General features: G+C 43.8%; 1 protein-coding gene across 7 annotated transcripts in view; it reads right to left on the reverse strand.

Moving 5' to 3' along the window:
- ERC1 (ELKS/RAB6-interacting/CAST family member 1) overlaps window positions 1-21,557 on the reverse strand; it is a 545,338-nt gene that overhangs the window by 247,630 nt on the left and 276,151 nt on the right. For all 7 annotated transcript variants that reach the window (XM_077827362.1, XM_077827360.1, XM_077827359.1 and 4 more), the window contains one exon: window positions 11,114-11,249. In XM_077827362.1, the coding sequence (XP_077683488.1) occupies window positions 11,114-11,249 (136 nt within the window). The remainder of the gene's footprint in view (window positions 1-11,113; window positions 11,250-21,557) is intronic.

Consider the following 21,557-nt stretch of genomic DNA (forward strand, 5'->3'; position numbering starts at 1 on the left):
AAAAGGCTTTGATAATTTTGAACACGGGGTGCTAGACTACATAGCCTACATAAAGTTTAATAAGCAAGGAAATAATCAGTTATGTTACTGAATACCCAATAGTGCCCCTTCTCAACCTTATAGTCCACCCACATATCTCCTTCTCTGGAACTACCAACTAGCAGCTTTATCTCCAAATAAATATCCATCACAGACACATGCAGATTTCAGTTCTATTTTTACACAATTAATTTCTTCATAAAAAACAATACCAGCTTTAGACCAATCACTAACACAGATCACCTATTCAAGTAATTTTTCCTAAGCATTACAGAAAAACATATCAGATTCACCAATTGCAATCTGGCATACTTCAACACATCAGTAAAAAAAAATCTATGTACAATGTAATTTATGAAATCCACACTAACTGTATATTAATAAAAACAAACATGTGACAAAGGAAAAGCACTGGTAAGATGTAGAATAGGATTATTTTTGAAAAAAGGACAAAATGAAGTTGTGGGGAGCGGTGTGGAAAGCTTGATAAGCAAGGCACAGAAAGAATGTAAAAGCACAACAAAGGGAATGTTTAGGTTTATTACCATGGGCAAACCAATAATGCTAAAAGCTTTAGAGTAAATACTGAACCACTCATCATAGAAAATGGAACTCAAAATAATTTATTTCAATTTATTTAATAAGATTTAAAAGAGTAAATTCCAACCTCCATGTGAGCTGCACAATGAACACTCCCTCACGCCCCCAACAGCCATAGCCAATGAAAAGCAGGGCAACGGCTTTCTTCAGCAATGAAAGTACAGAATTCATGGCAGAAGAATGGATATTTTTATTCTCCAGAAGGGACTAGTCAGGGAGAGGTTTCAAAACAGCAAATGAAATAAGGTTTAAAAAAAGAGAAAAAACAGAAGATGGTAAAATGCAAATTTATTACCATCTTTTGAGCCCATGAAACAAAACACCAAAATGTAAAGAGCTGGTTTTCCCTTAAAGTATTTCTATTGTTTTGCTTAAACCTAGCCCTTAATGTTTTCTATTCTCAGGAGAATTCTCTCACAGCAGTCACAGTATGTTGTCAACAGTCACATTAATCTCTCTGACAGTTTTCAACAAAGGGTTTTGAACTAAGATACTAATCTTAAAAAAAACCCACACACTTGCAAGGAATAACTAGTGGTTGAGATTGTTGGCAGAGTCAGCAGTATTATCTTCACAGTGTTTAATCTCTTGCCTGTTATAACGGGCACCAATGCATTTCCTTGCCAACTAGACAGCAGAGTGCATCTAGCTGGTCTCATCTTCCCCAAACAACTATCACTTTTACAGTCAAGTTTAAGAACAGAGGGAGTGTCTAGAGAATAATAGTTCTGACTGATCAGAGAGCAATACTAAGACGCAGAGAGCCCTATTTCATCTGTCAAAAGGTGTCAAGGTTCTTAATGGCTTTCTCCTAATAAAAATCTCAGCGTACAGTTATCAAGTACTGGGATACTTGAGATGCTGCCTATTTCTGGAGTAAGCAGGGTTTACCCCCCACAAAATTACTCCAGGAAGAGTTTTAAATACTGCAGAATGTTTTTACACAATTCCAAAAGGCAGAATTAAGTACCTAAGTATTACGCTTTTTAAGGATACTCCACAAGGTGAATTGGTCTCCTCAGCACATGCTAAATATTTATATTTATATTTTATAAATATAAATAGCATTTAAACCTGTTATTAAGCAAATTACAGAGTAAGAGCAAATGGAGCAGATGCATAAGCATCGGTCAGGGATCCACTTACCCTTTCTAAATGTCAAGTCTGTTCTCTCAAGCTTAGACTTTGTAAATGTTATAGTAACAGACCCTCTCTCTAGAGCACTATCTTCTAGGTCTAATAAAACAGGAGGCAATCCTGTAACAACCTAGTTAATACCATAAACACCAGTCACCTAGAAGTGACAGATCCTACTTTTATATAACTGCCTTATCAAATCAGACAACAGGTCTGTCTAGTCTGTTATTAGGTAATACCTTCTATACTTCAGAGGAAGGCAAAATCTACACCTGCGCTCTTTAATAATACACCCAAACCATTCATACATGTATTTATGAGAAATAACCATTATTTTATGATCCTGGGAAAGCATTCTTCATTAAAAAGTGTAAAATTTTTGCTTACCCTCATTATCTGTAATATTGCATGTCAAAACATTAACAACAATAAAAATACTCAGACTTTTTACACATTTATCAGACAAAAAGCCTGGAGATATATTTCTGTCATATTTCACGAACTACTCAATATGTGCATTACAATAAAGTTAGTTTTTAAAAAAACCCTCAAATGTTAGAAAACTAGGAAATGGCAGAGTTACGGTTGCACTTCTTAAGCAAGGCATCCAAAGTGCCTTAATTCTGCTCCTATTAAGATACACTGAAAAATGTAAATGAGACTTAAGGAAGCATTTTGAGTTGGGGAGGGTTGGAAGTGTTGCACTCAGAAGCCTCCTTAGGTAAATGGAAAAGCACCAGTAGGTTCACAAGTAAGGTGGATTAGGTAAGAACAAAGGGCTTGGGAAGATTCCCTCCTTTCCTGTGGACCTCCAGATGTGTCCCCCACCCCATCCTTGATTTGCCTGAGGTGACATGTTGGCACCCCTTACGATCTTCCTTGAGACCAAGTTATATTTTGTGCTCTTTCTGCAGGAAAAATGGCAGAAACTTTTGTTTTTAAATCAAAGCTTATGAGTCCATCATTCCCAATGTCGAATGTTAAGTTTCTTGGAGCCAAAGTCTATAGCGTAGATCCAAAATGAAAACAATCTGATATTTCACTTTATACTAATTTTTGGTACTGTGCACTAGTTCTCAACTAGTCCAATGAATAATTTCACTCTGCAGCCATTTTTTTTGGTGCTACACATTTACAATACTCCCTTTGCACTACTGAGCAGTGAAAAAGAAGCAGAACAGGGCAGAGACTGAGACTCTAAGTACTGATGGAACCTTTTGAAATAATATGTTCAGTTCTCAGGCTGAAAAGCTTAAACAACAATGTGCCAAGTGCTATGTGGAATAAGGCACCGAAACAATTTCCAATACATTTTGTATTCCCAACAGATGAACAATCCCTCACAGTGAGATAGGCAGCCAAAAGGACATAATCTACTGCTTTTCAATAGGCCACTGGCAAAGGAGTTAGTGATCTTCCTCTCCTGCAGGCAGAAAGCTTGAGAATGGCAAAAGCAGGAGCTAATTTTTCGCAATGCACCTGTGAACATAAAACACTAATCTGTGTCTATTGTAATTGGGTATTCTGTACTAGAAAATACAATCTACTAGAGTAGATCAATACGTCTACAGAACATTAAATTCTTTGCAGTTCACTGCAGTTGTTGATGGAGACTAAACCTGCTGTAGAGATTACATTTGTACAACATCTGGTGCTGTATCATCCTTTCTCCACTGCAGACTTATATCCAATTCTCTGATGCATAACCAGTTAACTGATGACTTTGATGCACTACCGATTTGCTTTCAAAGCTGATTAAGCATAGTCAGTTTGCAAGGAAATCTTAAATTTTATTTTTGAACAAAATTTCTTCAAACCAACCTCTGTACTATATACCATTAAACAGTAAGTACACTACAAGTTTTAATATTTGAAAGCTAGACATGGTATCCTCAAAAAGCTGATTTTTTTAAGAGTCAAAAAAGTTATATTTTCTAAGTTAAATCATTCCAAAAATGGCTAGAGTGGTTAGTTTCAAGTATTTTAATAGTTCTCCCTGGATTGAAACTAAACATGTTGGTTTTCATGTTGAAGGAGATTTTAAAAAAGTTAAAAGGGAGTCCAAAACAGAATGGAAGGGATTCCATAAAACATTGGTCTAAAAGCTTCATCAGTATTGCCACTATTCTGCACTTTTCCTTTTAGATGAAAAACATCCAGTCCTGGTGACTTACTGCACTTGCGTTTCCAAAATGGAGACTCCTCCTTTAGTGAATATGAAATCTAACAACTGTGCAGTATTCACTGTTACCCAGTGGAACTCCAACATGCACCACCAAAATTAACTCCACCTTGCTCTATGAGGCTCTAAAACAAACTGCTCAAAAAGCAGTTGTTTATGATATCAATAATTTTGCTTTAACAATCCATGTCTCAACATGCCATTCAGTTAATTACAGCAGTTACAAATCCTCCAATTTTACTATTCCAGGATATTTTAAAACTTTTCATCTCTTTTGACACATTATGCTCCTTATCATTCTAATCCAAGTAAAAAAATACTTTTAGTTTTTGTGTGTCTAGCACCTGTGATTTATGACTAAACAGATTTTACCCATGAAATGATGGTCTTCCTTGTATATAAATGCAACTCTTTTCCCTCTCCCTAGTTAATTTATTTTTTAAAATTAGTTCACATCTTGATGACACCAATTATTCTGGTCTCCTTGACAAGTCAAACATTCCAGCATTGTATTCAAGCTTTCATTTCATGAATGAAATGCATAAATGTCTTTCTGATTACAGTACAGCTATTGTTAATAGGTTCATTCAACTGAAATCTGAACCACTTGATCCTCAACTGCCTTTGGACTGGAAACAAGTTAAATACTTTTGTTCCTCATCACATCTACAACCATATTAGTATTCCTGTCCAGCCTGAACTGCCCTCTGCATCTGATGGCTTTTAAAATTATTAGTTTTATTAATAATTTTAAATTATTAGTTTTAAATTATTCCCCAAACCTCTGTATTCACTGGTAGCAATCTGGCATGCTTAAAGTTTAGACTGAGCCCCTTCCAGCAGTGCAAGACTTCACTAACTCAAAAAGTTCCTAATGAACGTTCACTCTTCTTCTCTGAAGTCTTCTTGTCCATGCATGGGAACACACTAGTTCTCTATCTGACTGATCATAAGTGTGTATCTAGTAATACTTCTGTATTGAGTTTCAGCTTTCTATGGTACTTTGTACCCTAAATATTCCTTCCTTGACTCCTATCCTGCATTTCCTTGCACCTTGATAGCAACATCTAAGTAATTAGCTTCCTTCCCAGCACCTGTCTATAAAGTGACCTAACTTGCTGGAGAGAACCAGCATTCTTACAATAAATTTTTGCTTCCCTCACAAAACAGTCCTCAACTATTCAGTCTCCTCTAGCATAACGCTCTGGTGCCCTGTAAACACCACAACTAGACCCATGTCGTCCAAAGGTAAATTAATTGATAAATGAGGAAGGATTATCTTTCTCTAACTATTCCTGAAAGAAGACATTGCATTCTTTAACTGGTGTGATTAGGGCTACCTATTCAAAGGAATAGGGGCAACAAGCTCTACCACTCTCCCTCACAAATTCCTTAAAAATCACTGAGAGTTGGGATTTAAATTTTCACTTTAGAAATTCAAGACTAGATGTATTCCACTTTGGCTCTCAGATCCTTGAGTTGATGGAATTCATTACACACATATATATTACTTGGCCTCATGATAATACTTAAAATTACTGAATCTGAAGTAACAAACTTGACAGCTTTATCCTGATTGAACTGCCATCCACCAATTTCCCCTAGATCTGCTTCGGTCCCAGTCAAATGGCTACTGACCTACTATTTGCTGTACAAGGGCTATTAAAACAAACAAAAACTGCACAACTGCTTAGACTGAAAATTCTTTTAGGAATATATTCTTTCCCTAATGCTCAAGTTATCATACAGGAGTTATACAAATATAAATGTATAGAGGGAGCAATATACTCATTAACCTGGATGTATGGAGTGAAAAATTCAGTAAGCAGTACATATATTACAGCACTACAAAAAGTAATTTTCCCTCCGTTGTTACTCACACCTTCTTGTCAACTGTTGGGAATGGGCGATGTCCACCTTGATTGAATTGGCCTCTTTAGCACTACAAACTTCCCTCTGTTGATGTTCACTCCTTCTTGTCAACTGTTGAGAATAGGCCATTTCCACGCTGTTTGAATTGGCCTTGTTAGCACTGACCCTCTTTCCCCCCCACACACTTGGTAAGGCTACTCCCATCTTTTCATGTGCGGTAACATTATATACACTATTTACTGTATTTTTCACTCCATGCATCTGATGAGGTGGGTTTTAGCCCATGAAAACTTATGTCCAAATAAGTATGTTAGTCTCTAAGGTGCCACAAGGACCCCTCGTTGTTTTTGCTGATATAGAATAACACGGCTACCACTGTGAAACCTATTATGCTAGATGTTACTTCAATACACAGGTGCTTAGCCACAGTCACTGGAGGCGACAAAGATGATGCTAGAACTGAAACAGTGATAGCATCCTCCTACTTCTGCCTGAAAACTCCAACAGACCCTGCTCTTGAATATCCACTCAATATTTCATGAAACTTCACCAAATGTCACCTTTCCAAGACAAGATGGCATCTCTCATGAGTCCAGATGTTTTCCAATGCATCTGTGCTGATTTGTCAGTTCCTTGAAGCAAAAGTTTTTATGTTGCCCTTTTCTGCTTAGGACCAGAAGCCTATTTTATCATCCAGTTATAGACCAGGCACTCGTTAACCTCTCAGATCTCTGGAGAACTGTGGTTTTAAGGGAGCCCAGAAGGGAGGGACAAATTTAGAAACCTGTTTATCCAGTTCACCAGAATTGAGATGTTATGGTTTCCATTCTTCCGGTGGCTCCCCTCCCCCCACACTCTCCCCACCCGCGCTCCCCAAAATGCCAAATTTCCATCATCAGAGCTCTCTCTATAAACGAATACTTTGTTACTGGACTCAGGAAGAAAGAAACCACAGGCCTGTTAGGGACAGAGACAGGAGGAGCAGAATATGTGCTTGAAAGCATGTTTATTCGGCTGGATTGCAGATGGCCAGTTTAGGAATACGATATCATATTTTTAAGCATTTCATAATGTCTTATTATTAATTCCAACCAAACCCACCAAGACCAAAATTATCTGAAATTGGTGCTTGCGTGTCCTGACCCCAAACCCAACAATGTTTGCATATAAAATATATATATTTCCCCCCAGATTTAATTTTTTTTAATCAATTAGCAAACAGTGTTCCTGAGAGACTAAGGAAAAGACAGGCTTCCATGTCTAAGGAACTGAAATGTGGTATTTGGCAGATTCTACTTCCAGGAAACCAAAATGCTGAAGTCCTAGAGAGACAAGCTGCAAGCAAAGAGCAATCCTAAAGGAAAGGGTTTTATTGGACCTACCCCTTGTCATTAAACACTCTATATTTTACTTTAGTCTGATATTTTTATTTACATCTAAAACCCTTTTCCATCTCCGAATGAAAACGTTCACTTTGCCCTTTGTGAATGGGGAGAGGCTCTCTATAAATTAGCCCACCCAAATGATATGCTGACATCCAGGTGACAGGAAGCTGGCATACCGGTGTGGAAGCAGAAAAAGAGAAAAAGGAGGATCTGGGGGTAGAGTCTTAGTCAATTTAAGGATAGAACGAAAGGAAACCCTAACCCTAATAACGCGAGAGTTGTAAGAGATGCTGTTTTCATCTTTGCTTTTAGTTTTAAAGATGAAATGCTGATGTAAGCAGAAACCTTGAGATAAGGTAGCATCTGGAAGGAATTTGCATAAACAAAGGATAACTGTTAGCCATTGATGTATGTAACGGAAAGTATAAATACTTGTCTAACACTGCTTGTAGGGGGAAGATCTGCCTAAGGTCAGGGGACCCCCAGTCCGACCACAGTCTTCCCTTGCAATTGCTTGTAATAAACTGTCTCTGACTTGTTTCTAACAAATGCAGAGTGAAGACTTGTTTTCTTCCACACTGGTAACACAGGGACTGGTTTTCATGAAACTTCTTACCTCTGCTTAATCCAATTGACCTTCATGAGTGCTGCAATTTACACATTTAGAATAGCTAATTGCTGGGGACCATTACAAAGAAACCCTGAAAAAGCCACATCACCTCCCCCCTCCCCCCCCCAAAACCCCAACAAACTCTCAAACCAACCAACCTATCATAGCAAAAAAACCAAAAAGAACCCCGCACAAGCTGGAAAAGACTCCTTTGTCCTTGTCAAATAAGCAATCAAATTTTATTACTTCACCGCAATGTGCATTTTTTAAGGCTTTGGGTGTGGAGAGGTTATAGTCATTAAAGTGAGAATGACACTGATCATAACCAAGCAAAGCTAATGCTTTTCAGACTTCTGTACATATCTTAAAGTCTGATTTGTGCATCAGCTCATGACATGCCAATCGTGAGTTCTCATATGCTTCTGCCAACGCATATTTTTATCTGAAATTTATTTATGCCTGATTAAGCAGAATATAACACGCTACAAGAGTCATTGGCAAGATGTACAGTACAAGAAGTTCTCGCAGTCATCTGTCTCAAAATGAAAGGGCTGGATCATCACAAGGAGTAGACAATATGCCAGAAAATTATATACTGTGGCATTCCCCATCTCAGGTTTTGTTTCTTTCTTTATTCAGTTGTTTTGGTGCTATTATAGGAATTCAAATCAATATTGAAAAGCCAACCTTTCAAATAATAGCAATAGAGTAAAAAGGTCATCCAATTCATTTAATTTCCTTCCTTATTAGAGAAAACTGGTTACTTATTCCTAGATTCTAATTCATAGATTTCAGCTGGTTACTTATTTGCAATTCAAATTTTAAATCTGTAAGTTTTCATACTAAAAATATGCTAATTCATATTTGTACATATTTTTAGAAATAAAGTGTTCCATGACACCTCTACTGCATAAATGATCCATAAGTACAGTAAGGAATCATAACACCACCTAGCTCTTATATAGCACTTTTCATCAGAAGATCTCAAAGCACTTAAGAAAGTGGGGAAAGTGAGGCCACATGTAACTTGACCATGGCTGCCTCAGACCATGGCTGAGACAGAAACAAAACCCAGGTCTCCTGAGTCCCAGTCCACATCTACAAGGACACATCTGACTATATAAAGTATGAGTGACAAACCAGTTCTCTGTAAAAGGATAGCTATACACTCTTTAGACAATTCTGGAAAGAAATTACACTTTTCCTTGACCTGATGCTTGATTTCTGAACAAAAGCTTGTCTCCGGACAGCTCTTCCCCCTAATACTGCACAAATCCATAATAATCTAAGTAACAGGTATGTGAATCGCTTTGTGTGGCAATTACCAAGCATATTACAATTTGTTGGTGAATTTTCAGAGGAAAATATGCTGCACAAAAATCAAGTGTCACATCAGTGAGCAGAATGCCATTTTCTGTCCAGAACTGTGTAGCTTTACAGAAAACATTGTATAACGTATCACTTCTAGGAATAAAAAGCCAACATCTTTAACATGTAAATAAGGAGCTATGAGCTAGAATAAAAGGACAAATTTCAGTCTACCTTTCCCCATATGCTTCATTTACATGGGAGGGAAATAGTGATGAAAAGGAAGAACAAAGTGAGAAAAAAGAGTGCACTTTTGAAATCTGGAACCATTGCACTACAGAAATGATAACCTACCTAGGATGGCACAACTTGATAAGTACCACCATCTACTAAATTATTAACTCAGATGTCAAATACACACATTTTCAGAATTAAAATATTTACATAAGCATAGTTCAAAAACCTAACTAAACAAAAAAAACACTTCAAGGAAAATGTTTAAGAGACTGCAAATACAAAGAGGATTGTGTATTCCGAATATACGCTGTCATATACCTAGGGCCTTGTGGATTTCTGTAGCACTGTACCCGCAGAATGCATTAGCAGCTGTATAATTCCCATATCCAAGGCTTTTAAAAAGTCTAGTCATGAGATCACTACATGCACTTGGAAGTTAACTCTTTGAGCGCACTTTCTGTACACGACTGGCATTGATGGAAAACCCACAAGATGGCACAGCTGAGAATGTTGTACACAGAGACAGACCCATGTCTCTGTAGTTCTCTCTGAAGTACTGAAAGGGTTGAAATCACCCCACCAGACTCCCAGAGAATAGAGCAAAAAACTTAATTTAAATTAACTGGGGAACTCATCTCCTAATGAACAATTAGGATTATGTCCTATGTCTTTATTAGTTGAATGATATCAAATACCTGAGAATAATGAGATACCCCTGGTCAAGATTAGACCAATTGTGCAAACTCAAGCAAAATGTTTACAGAAAGGATTGCTCTACAGAGAGTTAGAAATCATAACTTTTAGAATACGACTTAAAAGGCAGACTACTTCCACGTTATACTTACAATGGGGAAAGGAAAAGAAAATTATTTTTTAAAAGCTGCATTTTGCTATACTAAAGCAATTTTACTTGAAAGTTTTTTGAACAACTCTCTTCATCCTCTACCCTTACTCCACTGTAGCAGTTATAAGAGTGACATTACAGCACTTGATTATTCACTGTTTGACAATACTTCTGATGTTGGTATCTAAGTTCGGTGAACGGAGAAACGTTGCTCTTGCTTTCAAATTGCCAACTTTATTTTGTCTGTACCATTTTGTGGGAGGCTGATGACTTTATAGGTGGTGATAAAGCAGTGCGTTGACAGTTTAATGGGTAGAGGAAAATATGTAGCAGACGAGTGGGTACATCTGGAATTGATGAGGAGTGGAGAAAGATTCGGTGCCAACTGGAAGCTCTTGGTAATCACAAAAAACACGTGATCCTTCACATGACCCACAATACATTTCCATTGCTACAGGAATACTTACTGATGCTGTCGTGTCTTTCATCCTTTATTTAATGAAGAAAATCCAGCAAAATAAGGTTCAATCCTTTTGGAAAATACCCCAAAGCAACTAAAGAAAAGTTCTTAGAAGTAGCTATGATGCAGAAATCAACATCCCAATCTTAATACCCATTTGATAAAACCATTCCAGCGACCCACTTTACATTTCAATTGAATCCCTGTTTACTTACCATAAAAATGAATTAAACTGCAGAAGCAGAAGCCAGAGGCAGCTATCCACAGTGCTGTGGAATAAAACTCTTCTTTTAAACACAAACCAATTCCTTTATTATGCAACATGTTGAAAAGCAAGGCAGCAGGTGCGGGGGGAAGATGAGAGAAAAAGTGCACACGAATACAAAGGAGAGAAGACTGGTTATCAGCCATATCCTCTCAATTCAGATTTTTATGCTACCTGAAGCTGTTGGGAACTGTCATTGAGATTGTCCTCCCTCCGTCTGGCCTCTTCTAGCATCTGTGCACTCTTCTTTTTTTCCACTTGCTCTTTGTGCTTCAGGTTTGCTACCTTCTTATTTTGGTCTTTGACTTGCCTGTGAAGTGAAAAACAAATACTCAGAGCACAATCCAGAATATGTTCTCAGTCAGTCCTGGCTGTTGTGTGACCTGGACCGAAGAATGGTGGAAAGCCCAGAAACATTCTCACTCATCTTGCAGGAGCCCACAAACACTCCAGCTTCCAACCCACACTCAATTGTAAACTCCATTTAAAGAACACTTTGTTTTACGCACCGCTATTAAAAGAAGTGACTGGAAGTTCCTGGAGTAATCTCAGACTGCATCACCCCATTAATCTAAAACTTCAAACTGCTACATCTGTAAGAGTTGTTGATCAAAGACATACCTGCTCTCTGGCGACTCGTCACAGTGTATTATACACATATATAGAAACCCATATTACCTTGGGTACACAATTGTACTTTATTCAAGGGAATGGGGGAGGAAGAGTAATTAAAAAAATCCCCACAACTCAAACATAGAGGAACATCTGCAAGGTCCAGGCCATCTGCTTCAAGCAGTAAAACTATTTTCTCCAACCTCAAATTCTACTTGTTTACCAGATATTTTGTGGTATATTCCCCACCCCACTCTTACAGAGACAAGAAAGTGTGCATAATTTCCTTTTTCACTTGCATCTGTGAATTATTCTTGATGGTTCTGGCAATTACCATTGCCCGCAGCAGGGGTTTGGCCTTTCTGGGCATTAAGACACATGGAGTATGGAACCTAATTACAGACCCTTTAATCTCTGTCTCCTGACCACAGAAAACTTAAGTCTAAACTTTTGGTCCAATCAAAATAAAACAGAGCAGCTTTGCTTCCTCAGCCTTTTTCTCCATAATTACATCTGAAGTTTGGACTCTGGAATAAAAGGCAGATTCTTTGGTCCCAAGCTTTCCCCCCAAATATCATACAACTAGCATAGAGAACTCTTTAATTTAATGTTTAGAAAAAAATCATAAACTAGCTTCCTTTTTGGAACATGACACACACAGAAGGAGAAGAATGTTTCTTCTGAAGGCATCTCAGAAAGACATTTAGAATAGATTGCAAACAACTTTGGCTGCTTTGATATTTCCTTCAGAGCTCACAGCAAAGAGATTACCTCTTTGCAGAATACACAAATTAACTGATTTATAACTGGTCAGGGCTCTGCAGTGCCATACAAAGAATTTGGGTTCAATTCCTAGGCTATGGTTTTTGCTCCCTGAGACAGTTGGGGCTGGAGTAACTGCATAGATAGCAAACTCCAGTGGTGTTGCTTTGCAGAGACTCTCATCACAGAGAAAAGAACAGTGCTGATGGCCTCCAGAGACAGTCTCTTCTAGCTCTTCTCAATCGAGGAAGATGACCAAGATGAGGTGTCTTGAGGAATTTGGAAGCGAAAGTCCTTTGCTTATTACATTAAAGAATCATTGGGGTACCTGTAAGTGCCCTTTCCAAAAAACTACAGCTGATTCTACTTGGGATACTACATGTACACAAATAGTATAATTGATAAACTGCTCTAGGCTAGTGCTGCATCATGGTAATGGGCACTGAGTCCACTCTGAAAGCTGATTTGCTCAGAGATTACATTAGTTTTCTGAAATACTTTGTCAGCACTGAACTGAGCTTGTACAACACAGAGTTATTTATGTACTGTTAAATAAAGATAGAAAGTAGAGTTAATTTATAGAAAATATAGTTAAATAATCCCAACACACACAGTTTCACATGGGTATTCTAATTCAATTCCTATATTAAGGATAGGTATATGGATTTGATTTGATGAATCTGATGAAACTAAATTTATCCATTAGAAAAATATTCCTTGTTATCACTATTTTCTGGTGCACTCTGAACTACAGAAATAAAGGCACACCACTGATTAAAATAAAAAATAGATGATCTTTTGCAAAGTCCAAATCCTCTCCATTAAAAAGGTCTTTCCTGAAAAGCAACCTGATTAAATGAACTTTTGACATGACGTTTGCTGCCCAGGATCTGAGCCAAAAAGCAAGACTTGCTAATGAATTGGCTCCCATAGTGTATGTAAAGGATCATCTGAATGTTGAAGAAGCAGTCAGCCAGAAAATCTAAGGCAAACATAAGTACTTCCTAAAGGCAGATTTAGAGAGAGCCCATGCAACTCCCATGCCTTAAACCACTTGATCCAAGCCAGAATTATGGAACCTGCAAAAAGTGCAGCCTAGGGCAATCCTACTGTATCTTTGATGGAAAAAATCATGTGGCTCTAGTGAAGACCTTGAATGAGATAGGGATTTATAGTGAACGTGGCTGTAATGGTTCAACTATTGTAAAAACAAAACAAAACAGGTCACATGTGCCTTGGGCAAAGGAATCTATAACTTGAAAAAGTGAAGAAGTAATTGGGAAGGTGTGGGGGACGTGAAGCAGCCTTTTTCACTGCTCACATGAAATGCACGTTGACTCTTACCCCGCCAACAGAAGTGCAGATGATCATAAGCAGAATAAGGACAATGGACATTAAAAAAGTAGTCTTCAGCAAACTCAGAGAACTTTCTCCCCACAGTAAGATCCTGTGGGAAGAAAATCTAAGCTATAAAATTATTAAACGCGCAACTGCCAACTATTCCAATCTGAAGGAAAGATAGAAAAAACAGCAAAAGGAATGGCTCCATCAGGAACTCCTTAATGATCTGAAAATCAAAAAGGAATCCTACAAAAAGTGAAAACACAGACCACTTGCTAATGAGGAGGACAAACAAACAGCACAACCATATAGGGACGAAATCAGAAAGGCTAAGGCGCAAAATGAGTTATATTTAAGAAGGGACATAAAATCTAATAAGAAGTTCTTTAAATACATTCGGAGCAAGAGTAAGATGAAGGAAAGTGTAGGTCTTCTACTTAGTGTGGGGGGAGAGCTAATAACTGATGACATCAAACAGGCTGAGGTGGTTAATGCCTATTTTGTTTCAGTCTTCACTAAACAGGTTAATTGTCACCAGATACTCAAGAAAATTAATATTAACAACAAGAGGAAGGAACGCAAGACAAAACAGGGAAAGAACAAGTTAAAGAATACTTAGATGAGTTAGACATCTTCAAGTTGATAGGGCCTGATGAAATTTATCCTAGGATACTTAAGGAACTTGCTGAAGCAATAGTTACGAGAAGGTAGATAATCTTCGAGTGCTTCCTCATGTTGATTCCAAAGAGACGACTCCCAAGAATCTCCTAGGAGGAGAGGTCAGAGTTCAGTGGATCGCAGATTGCAGCACTGCTCTGCCAAATCTGTCATCATGGCTGGCCTGCTGTGTAACACCACAGTGCAATGTAAAGATGTGGATCAAAGACCATGTCGCTGCCCTGCAGATGATCTTGAATGGGAACTTGCACCAGGAACGCTGCCAAAGATGCCTGTGCCCTCATAGAGTGTGCCATCAGCATGAGGGCAGGTATCTTAGCCAGGTCGTAGCATACCCTGATACTGGCCATGATCCATGAAGAGATTCTTTGGGACGACACTGTAAGCCCATTCATTCGCTCTGCAATTGCAATGAAGAGTTGTGTTGATTTTGAAATGACTTTGTTCTTTCAATGTAGAAGGTTAATAGCTCACCTGACATCCAGGGAGTGGAGCACTCACTCTCTGTTACTAGTGTGTGGCTTAGGAAAAAACACTGGAAGAAAAATGTCCTGGTTCGCATGGAATGATTAAACTACCTTTGGGAGAAAGGCCGGACGTGGCCGCAACTGCACCTTGTCCTTATAGAAGACGGTATATGGGGGCTCAGAAGTCAAGACCTTAAGCTCAGACACCCTCCTGGCTGAAGTTATAGCCACCAAGAAAAGACAGTTACCTTTTCTGTAACTGGTGTTCTTCAAGATGGGTTGCTCATGTCTATTCCACAATAGGTGTGAGTGCTCGCCACGTGTACCAGTGCCAGAAGTTTTTCCCCTAGCAGTACCCTTGGGGGGGAGGGCCCCCCGCGACCCCTGGAGTGGCGCTTGTCTGGTGTGGTATAAGAGGAGCTGCGTGCTCCCCCCATCCTCAGTTCCTTCTTGCCAGACAACTATGACAGAGGGGAAGGAGAGTAGGATGTGGAATAGACATGAGCAACACATCTCGAAGAACACCAGTTACGGAAAAGGTAACTGTCTTTTCTTCTTCAAGTGATTGCTCATGTGTATTCCACAATAGGTGATTCTAAGCTACATCTGCTGGAGGTGGGTAGGAGTTCACAAGTCCCCAGGACCGAGGACAGCCCTGCCAAACCCGGCGTTATCCCTGGTTTGGAAAATGATCACATAGTGCGAGGTGAATGTGTGAACCAAAGACTGTGTGGCGGCCCTACAAATGTCCTGGATGGGGACATGGGTCACAAAGGCAGCTGACAAGGCCTGCGCCCAAGTCAAGTGTGCCCTCACAATGGGTGGCGGGGGGACACCCGTCAGCTCATAAGAGGAGCGGATGCACGAAGTGATCCGATTGGAAAGCTGTTGAGTGGAAATCGGCTGGCCCCTCGCGCACTCAGTCGAGGCGACGAACAGTTGCGAGGACTTTCTGAATGTCTTGGTCCGCTTGAGGTAGAAAGCCAGAGCCCACCGAACATCGAGGGAGGGAAAGGAATTATTTAAGCTCAGTACCAATATAGTACAGAAGAACAAATGGATATAAACTGGCCATCAGGATGTTTAGACTTGAAATTAGCCTGTGATGGGATGTTAGATGGGGTGGGATCTGAGTTACTACAAAGAATTATTTCCTGGGTATCTGGCTGGTGAGTCTTGCCCACATGCTTAGAGTTCAGCTGATGGCCATATTTAGGGTTGGGAAGGAATTTTCCTCCAGGGCAGATTGGCAGAGGCCCTGGGGGTTTTTCACCTTCCTCTGCCGAGTGGGGCACGTGTCACTTGCTGGAGGATTCTCTGCACTCTGAAGTCTTTAAACCATGATTTGAGGACTTCAATAGCTCAAACATAGGTGAGAGGTTTATTGCAGGAGTGGGTGGGTGAGATTCTGTGGCCTGCATTGTGCAGGAAGTCAGACTAGACAATCATAATGGTCCCATCTGACCTTAAAAAGTCTATGAGAGTGTGGAGATGGTGCTCCTCATTGGACGCGTGAGGCCTGGGGCAGAGGACCGGTAGAAAGATGTCCTGACCCATGTGGTAGGCGGAGACTACCTTTGGGAGGAACGCGGGGTGTGGGCGGAGCTGGACCTTGTCCTTAGGAAACACCGTGTATGGCAGCTCAGAGGTCAGGGCCTTGAGCTCCGAGACTTGCCTGGCCGACGTGACTGCAACCAGGAAGGCCACCTTCCATGAGAGATGAGACCAGGAGCACGTGGCCAGTGGTTCAAACGGGGATCCTGTGAGCCAACAGCAGGTTTAGGTCCTACTGCGGGACTGGGGGTCTAGAATACGTAAAAAGACTGTCCAAACCCCTAAGGAACCAGCCAGTCATAGCATGGGAAAATATCGTGTGCCCTTGCACCGGCGGATGGAAGGCCGATACGGCTGCCAGGTGCACCTTGACTGATGAGGACACCAGGCCCTCAGGTGGACGAGGGAATCAAGGATAAGCTGGATCGGGATGGCCACCAGGGAGACACCTTGGTCTGCTACCCACCTAGAGAAACGCGACCACTTCGCCAAATAAGTGCGGTGAGTCTACTCACCAGTAGTCGTCTACTTTTGAGGATGACGCGCTGAACCTGTTCTGAGCACATGCTTTCCTCTCCACCTAACCACTGAGCAGCCACACCGTGAGGTGAAGCACCGCTAGGTTGGGATGGAGGAGGTGGCCCTGGTTCTGAGAAAGCAGGTCTGGGTGGAGTGGCAACAGCCACGGCAGAGCTACTGCCAGGCCCGTGAGGGTCCCGTACCAATGCTGCCTGGGCCATGGCAAGGCAATCAGGAGGATCCGGGCCTTTTCCCTCTTTATCTTCTCCAGGACCCTGCTGATTAGAGGGAATCGGGGAAAGGTGTCGAGAAGTCGGCCTGATCAGGACAGGAGAAAGGCATCGGAGATAGCGCCCCTCCCCAGGTCCCCCCAGAGCAGAACCGGGTGCATCGCCGGTTCTGCCAAGCGTGAATAGGTCCACCTGGGGAGTTCCCCACCTTCAGAAGAGCCGGTGAGCCACTTCTGGGTGGAGGGACCACTCGTGTTGCTAGGAAAAGTCCCTGCTCAAGCGACCCACCCTCTTGTTCCGGGCGCCCGCTAGGTGGAAGGCCTTCAGGTGGATGTCGTGGGCTATACAGAAGTCCCACAGCCTGAGGGCTTTGTGGTAGAGGGCAGAGGACCGGGCCCCACCTTGCCTGTTGATATAGAACATCAAGGCTGTGTTGTCCATGAGGACCCTGACTACCTTGCCCTCCAGGTGCAAGCGGAAGGCCATTCATGCCAGCTGCACTGCCCTGAGCTCCTTGACGTTTATATGTAGGGTCAGGTCTTGAGCCGACCACGGGCCTTGAGGCTAAGAGTTCCCCACATGGGGCCCCCAACCCAGGTCCAATGCATCGGACACCAGCTCCAACGACGGGGCCCTGTCCCTGAACAGGACCCCTTGGAGCATGTTGTTTGGGGCGGACAACCACCACCATAGGGAGGTGATCACACAGTCTGGCATTGTGAGGACCTTCTCCATCCTGTCTGTGGCCTGGGAGAACTTCGAGGCCAACCAGAGCTGGAAGGGCCTCATCCTGAGTCTGGCGTGATGGACCACATATGTGCACGCGACATGTGACCCAAGAGTTGCAGGCAAACCCTGGCTGTTGTCACTGGGAACCTTGTGACCGAGTCGATGAGACCTTTCAGGGTCTCGAATCTGTCTGGTGGGAGAAAAGCCCTGGCCGATACTGCGTCCAGGAGTGCCCTGATAAACTCTATGCGTTGGACTGGGACTTATGTGGACTTGGTGTTGTTTACCAACAGGACCAAGGCGGTGCACGTGGACAGGAGGAGCGCCACGTGATTCCTCACCTGTGACCAGGAGGTGCCCTTGACAAGCCAATCATCCAGATAGGGAAATATCTGGACCCCCCGCTGTCTGAGGTAGACCGCTACCACTGACATGCATTTTGTGAACACACTGGGGGCAGTGGACAGACCAAACGGGAGGACCGTGAATTGGTAATGATTCTGTCTCACCATAAAATGGAGGAAGCGCCTGTGCCCCTCAAATATGTGGATGTGGAAGTACGCGTCCAGTAGATCGAGGGCAGCGTACCAGTCCCCGGGATCTAGGGAGGGGATGATGGAGGCCAGGGAGACCATGAGGAACTTGAGTTTCACCATGTACTGGTTCAGACCTTGCAGGTCCAGGATGGGCCTGAGCTCCTCTTTGGCCTTCGGGATAAGGAAATAATGGCAGTAATACCCCTTGCCCATGAACTCCTCAGGCACCACTCTATGGCTCCTAGTCCTAGGAGCCGCCCCACCTCCTGCTCGAGCAGAGCTTCGTGTGAGGGGTCCCCCAAGAGGGACAGGGGTAGTGAGTGGTTGGGAGGGGAGGAAGTAAATTGGAGGGTGTAACCCCGGGAGATGGTGTTGAGGACCCATCGGTCCGAGGTTATCCGCGACCATTCCAGGGGGAAAGCACACAACTGGTTGGAGAAGGGTAGCTTTATTGGATCCCTGGTGAGGGCTGGAGGGGTGACCCTGAGCGCACCGTCCAAAACGCCTTTTCCCTGCCTGCTTGCCGTTGGAGGACCCAGGCTGGGGGGCAGGCCGAGACTGCCTCTGAGGGTGTCTCTCAGTGTCCCGCTACCTCTTATGGGCGGCCTCATACTTCGGGAGGACGGCCTGGGTGGGAGTCTGCTGCGGCTTGAACTTAGGTTTTGCTGCAGCCGGGACACAGAGGCCCAGAGTCTGGAGGGTCGTGCGGGAGTCTTTCATGCCACCCAGTCTTGTATCTGTTTCCTCTGCAAACAGAGCTTTCCCACCAAACGGGAGATCCTGTATGGAAGACTGTACCTCGCTGGACAGCCCAGAGAGAAGAAACCATGACACCGGTCTCATGGACACTGCAGAGGCCCTAGCGGCTGCTGCCCCTTCCTCCACTAGCGCTTTGAACTCCTTCCTGTCGCACTCCTGGAAGTAGTCCTCAAACTTGGCCAAGGAGCAACACAGACTGAATTCGTACCCACCCAGGAGAGCGTGATGGTTTGTCACTCGTAACTGGAAGCTTGAAGATGAATAAACTTTCCTTCCGAAAGAGTCCAGTCTCCGAGAGTCTTTGATCTTTGGGGTCGGGGCTGGCTGACCCTGCCATTCCCTGTGGTTGACCAACTCGATCACCAGGGAGTTGGACGCCGGGGGGGTATATAAGTACTCATGTCCTTCAGTGGGTCACAAGTACTTGCGTTCCGCCTTTTTAGAGATCGGGGACAACGAGTCCGGTGTTTGCCACAGGGCATTTGAAATCTTAGCCACCCCTTCATGGACAGGCAAGGCCACCCTATCCAGTGCCAATGGGGATAACACGTTAAACAGGGAGTCTGAGGGCTCCTCCATCTCCTCCGCTTGGAGGTGGAGGCTTGCTGCCACACCCTTTAAGAGTTCTTGGTGGGCCCTAAAGTCCTCCTGCAGGGCAGAGGGGCCGCAATCGACTCCTCTGGGCGGGGCAAGGAGGCCGGTGCGATGCTCTGGGTGTTGGCCGGCACCAGCAGGTCCACCACCTGGTTGGACTCCGGGCCGAGGACGTACGTCCCATCGACTCCTTTCTTGGGGGTCTGGAGAGGGAGGCCAACGGTGCCTCCAAAGCTCCGGCCACTGAGCAGGCTCCCACCGGGGGCTGCGCCGGAGGCCACGGTGCCCACTGGTAAAATTGGGCCGGCCACGATGCTCGGTGCCACTGCATCTGCTGTGGCACCTGCGGGGCCGGCTATTTGGGTTGGCTGGCCTGGCCCATTGAGAGGCGGCTACGACTGGAGACTGGGCTGACGTAAGATCTGCTGCTGTCACTGGACAGGAAGGAGTGGCGGTGCTGGGATCTACGATGGCCATGGGACCACAATCTCGACGTGGAGGACCAGTACCAATGGTAACAGCTGCTCCGCAAATGGCCTCGACAGGCGGACCCACAATGGTGAGACACCAGTGATTGACGCCTGGGGCTGCGATGTCTTGGCAGAGACTTGGAGCAGGAGTCTGAGCACAAACGGTGTCGAAGACCCTGCCGTAACCAATTGCAGAGTCCTCACTGAGGACCATTGGTGACGCCCGCTGCGGTCCCATCGATATTTGCTCCTTGAGGACGAGCGGCGCCGAGAGTCCCAGCTGGATGGAACCCAGCCAGTCTGGTCAGTGTCGAGGGCGATCCACATGGACTCTGCCCCGAGTGGTCACTGAGCGGTGAATGGCATCGGGAACGTTCCCTCAACCAAGACCAGGCCAGAGGTGACTGCGGAGATCCCAGCAGCGGCTTGCCTCTGGAGTGTGGGGCCAACATTGGTGGCACTCCGGGCACTGACATGGACATAACGTCTCAGGCCACCTGAGGGCTTCAGGCGTGGATGGCATCCAGGCATCCGGAGAGGCCTGTTCTGAATGGGCCGGGCTACTCCGCTCAACGTGAGTCAGAGACCTGCGGCCCAGCGGGGTTCAAGGACTGCTTGACATGGGCCTAGCCTCTGTCCCAGACTTCCCTCAGTGCCACTGCGAAGATGGAATCTTTCCGGCCCTCTTGGCGTGCCCCGCGGAGGGGGAACAGTGCCGACCGGTCGATGGCACTGGAGGGTCGCCATGTACCGATGCCACGATACTGGGTACCAGATCGGAGCGGCGTGCCGGAGTCAGCGCCGACTCCATCGGGATGGCCCGGAGCCTAATGTCCCTTTCTCTTTTGGTCTGAGGCTTAAACGACTTGCAAATCTTGCACCTTTCGCTGATATGGGTTTCTCCCAAACAGTCTGCGTGCGGGTCACTTCTTGGCACAGAACGCCTACAAGAGCCTTACGACTTAAACCCTGGGGTGCGGGACATGCCCGGCCCGAGCTCACTGACTAAACTAACTAAACAGCTAACTAACTACAGGTACTAACACTGAACAAACGAACAGTTCTGGGAACGAGCTACAGCAAAGCTGGAGTGGAGCAGAGCAGTTCCGACGCACCTTCACTGGCGGCAAGGAGGAACTGAGGGTCGGGGGAGCATGCAGCTCCCCTTATACCGCACCAGGCAGATGCCACTCCAGGGGTTGCAGGGGGCGCTCCCCTGCACGGGTACTGCTCTGGGAAAATATTCCAGCACCGGTGTACGTGGTGAGCACGCACACCTATTGTGGAATACACATGAGCCATCACTCGAAGAACAACACTACTTTCTAGAAAAGGAGTCCTTGTGGCACCTTAGAGACTAACCAATT

Source organism: Eretmochelys imbricata, chromosome 1, assembly GCF_965152235.1.
Source record: "Eretmochelys imbricata isolate rEreImb1 chromosome 1, rEreImb1.hap1, whole genome shotgun sequence".
NCBI lineage: Eukaryota > Metazoa > Chordata > Testudines > Cheloniidae > Eretmochelys > Eretmochelys imbricata.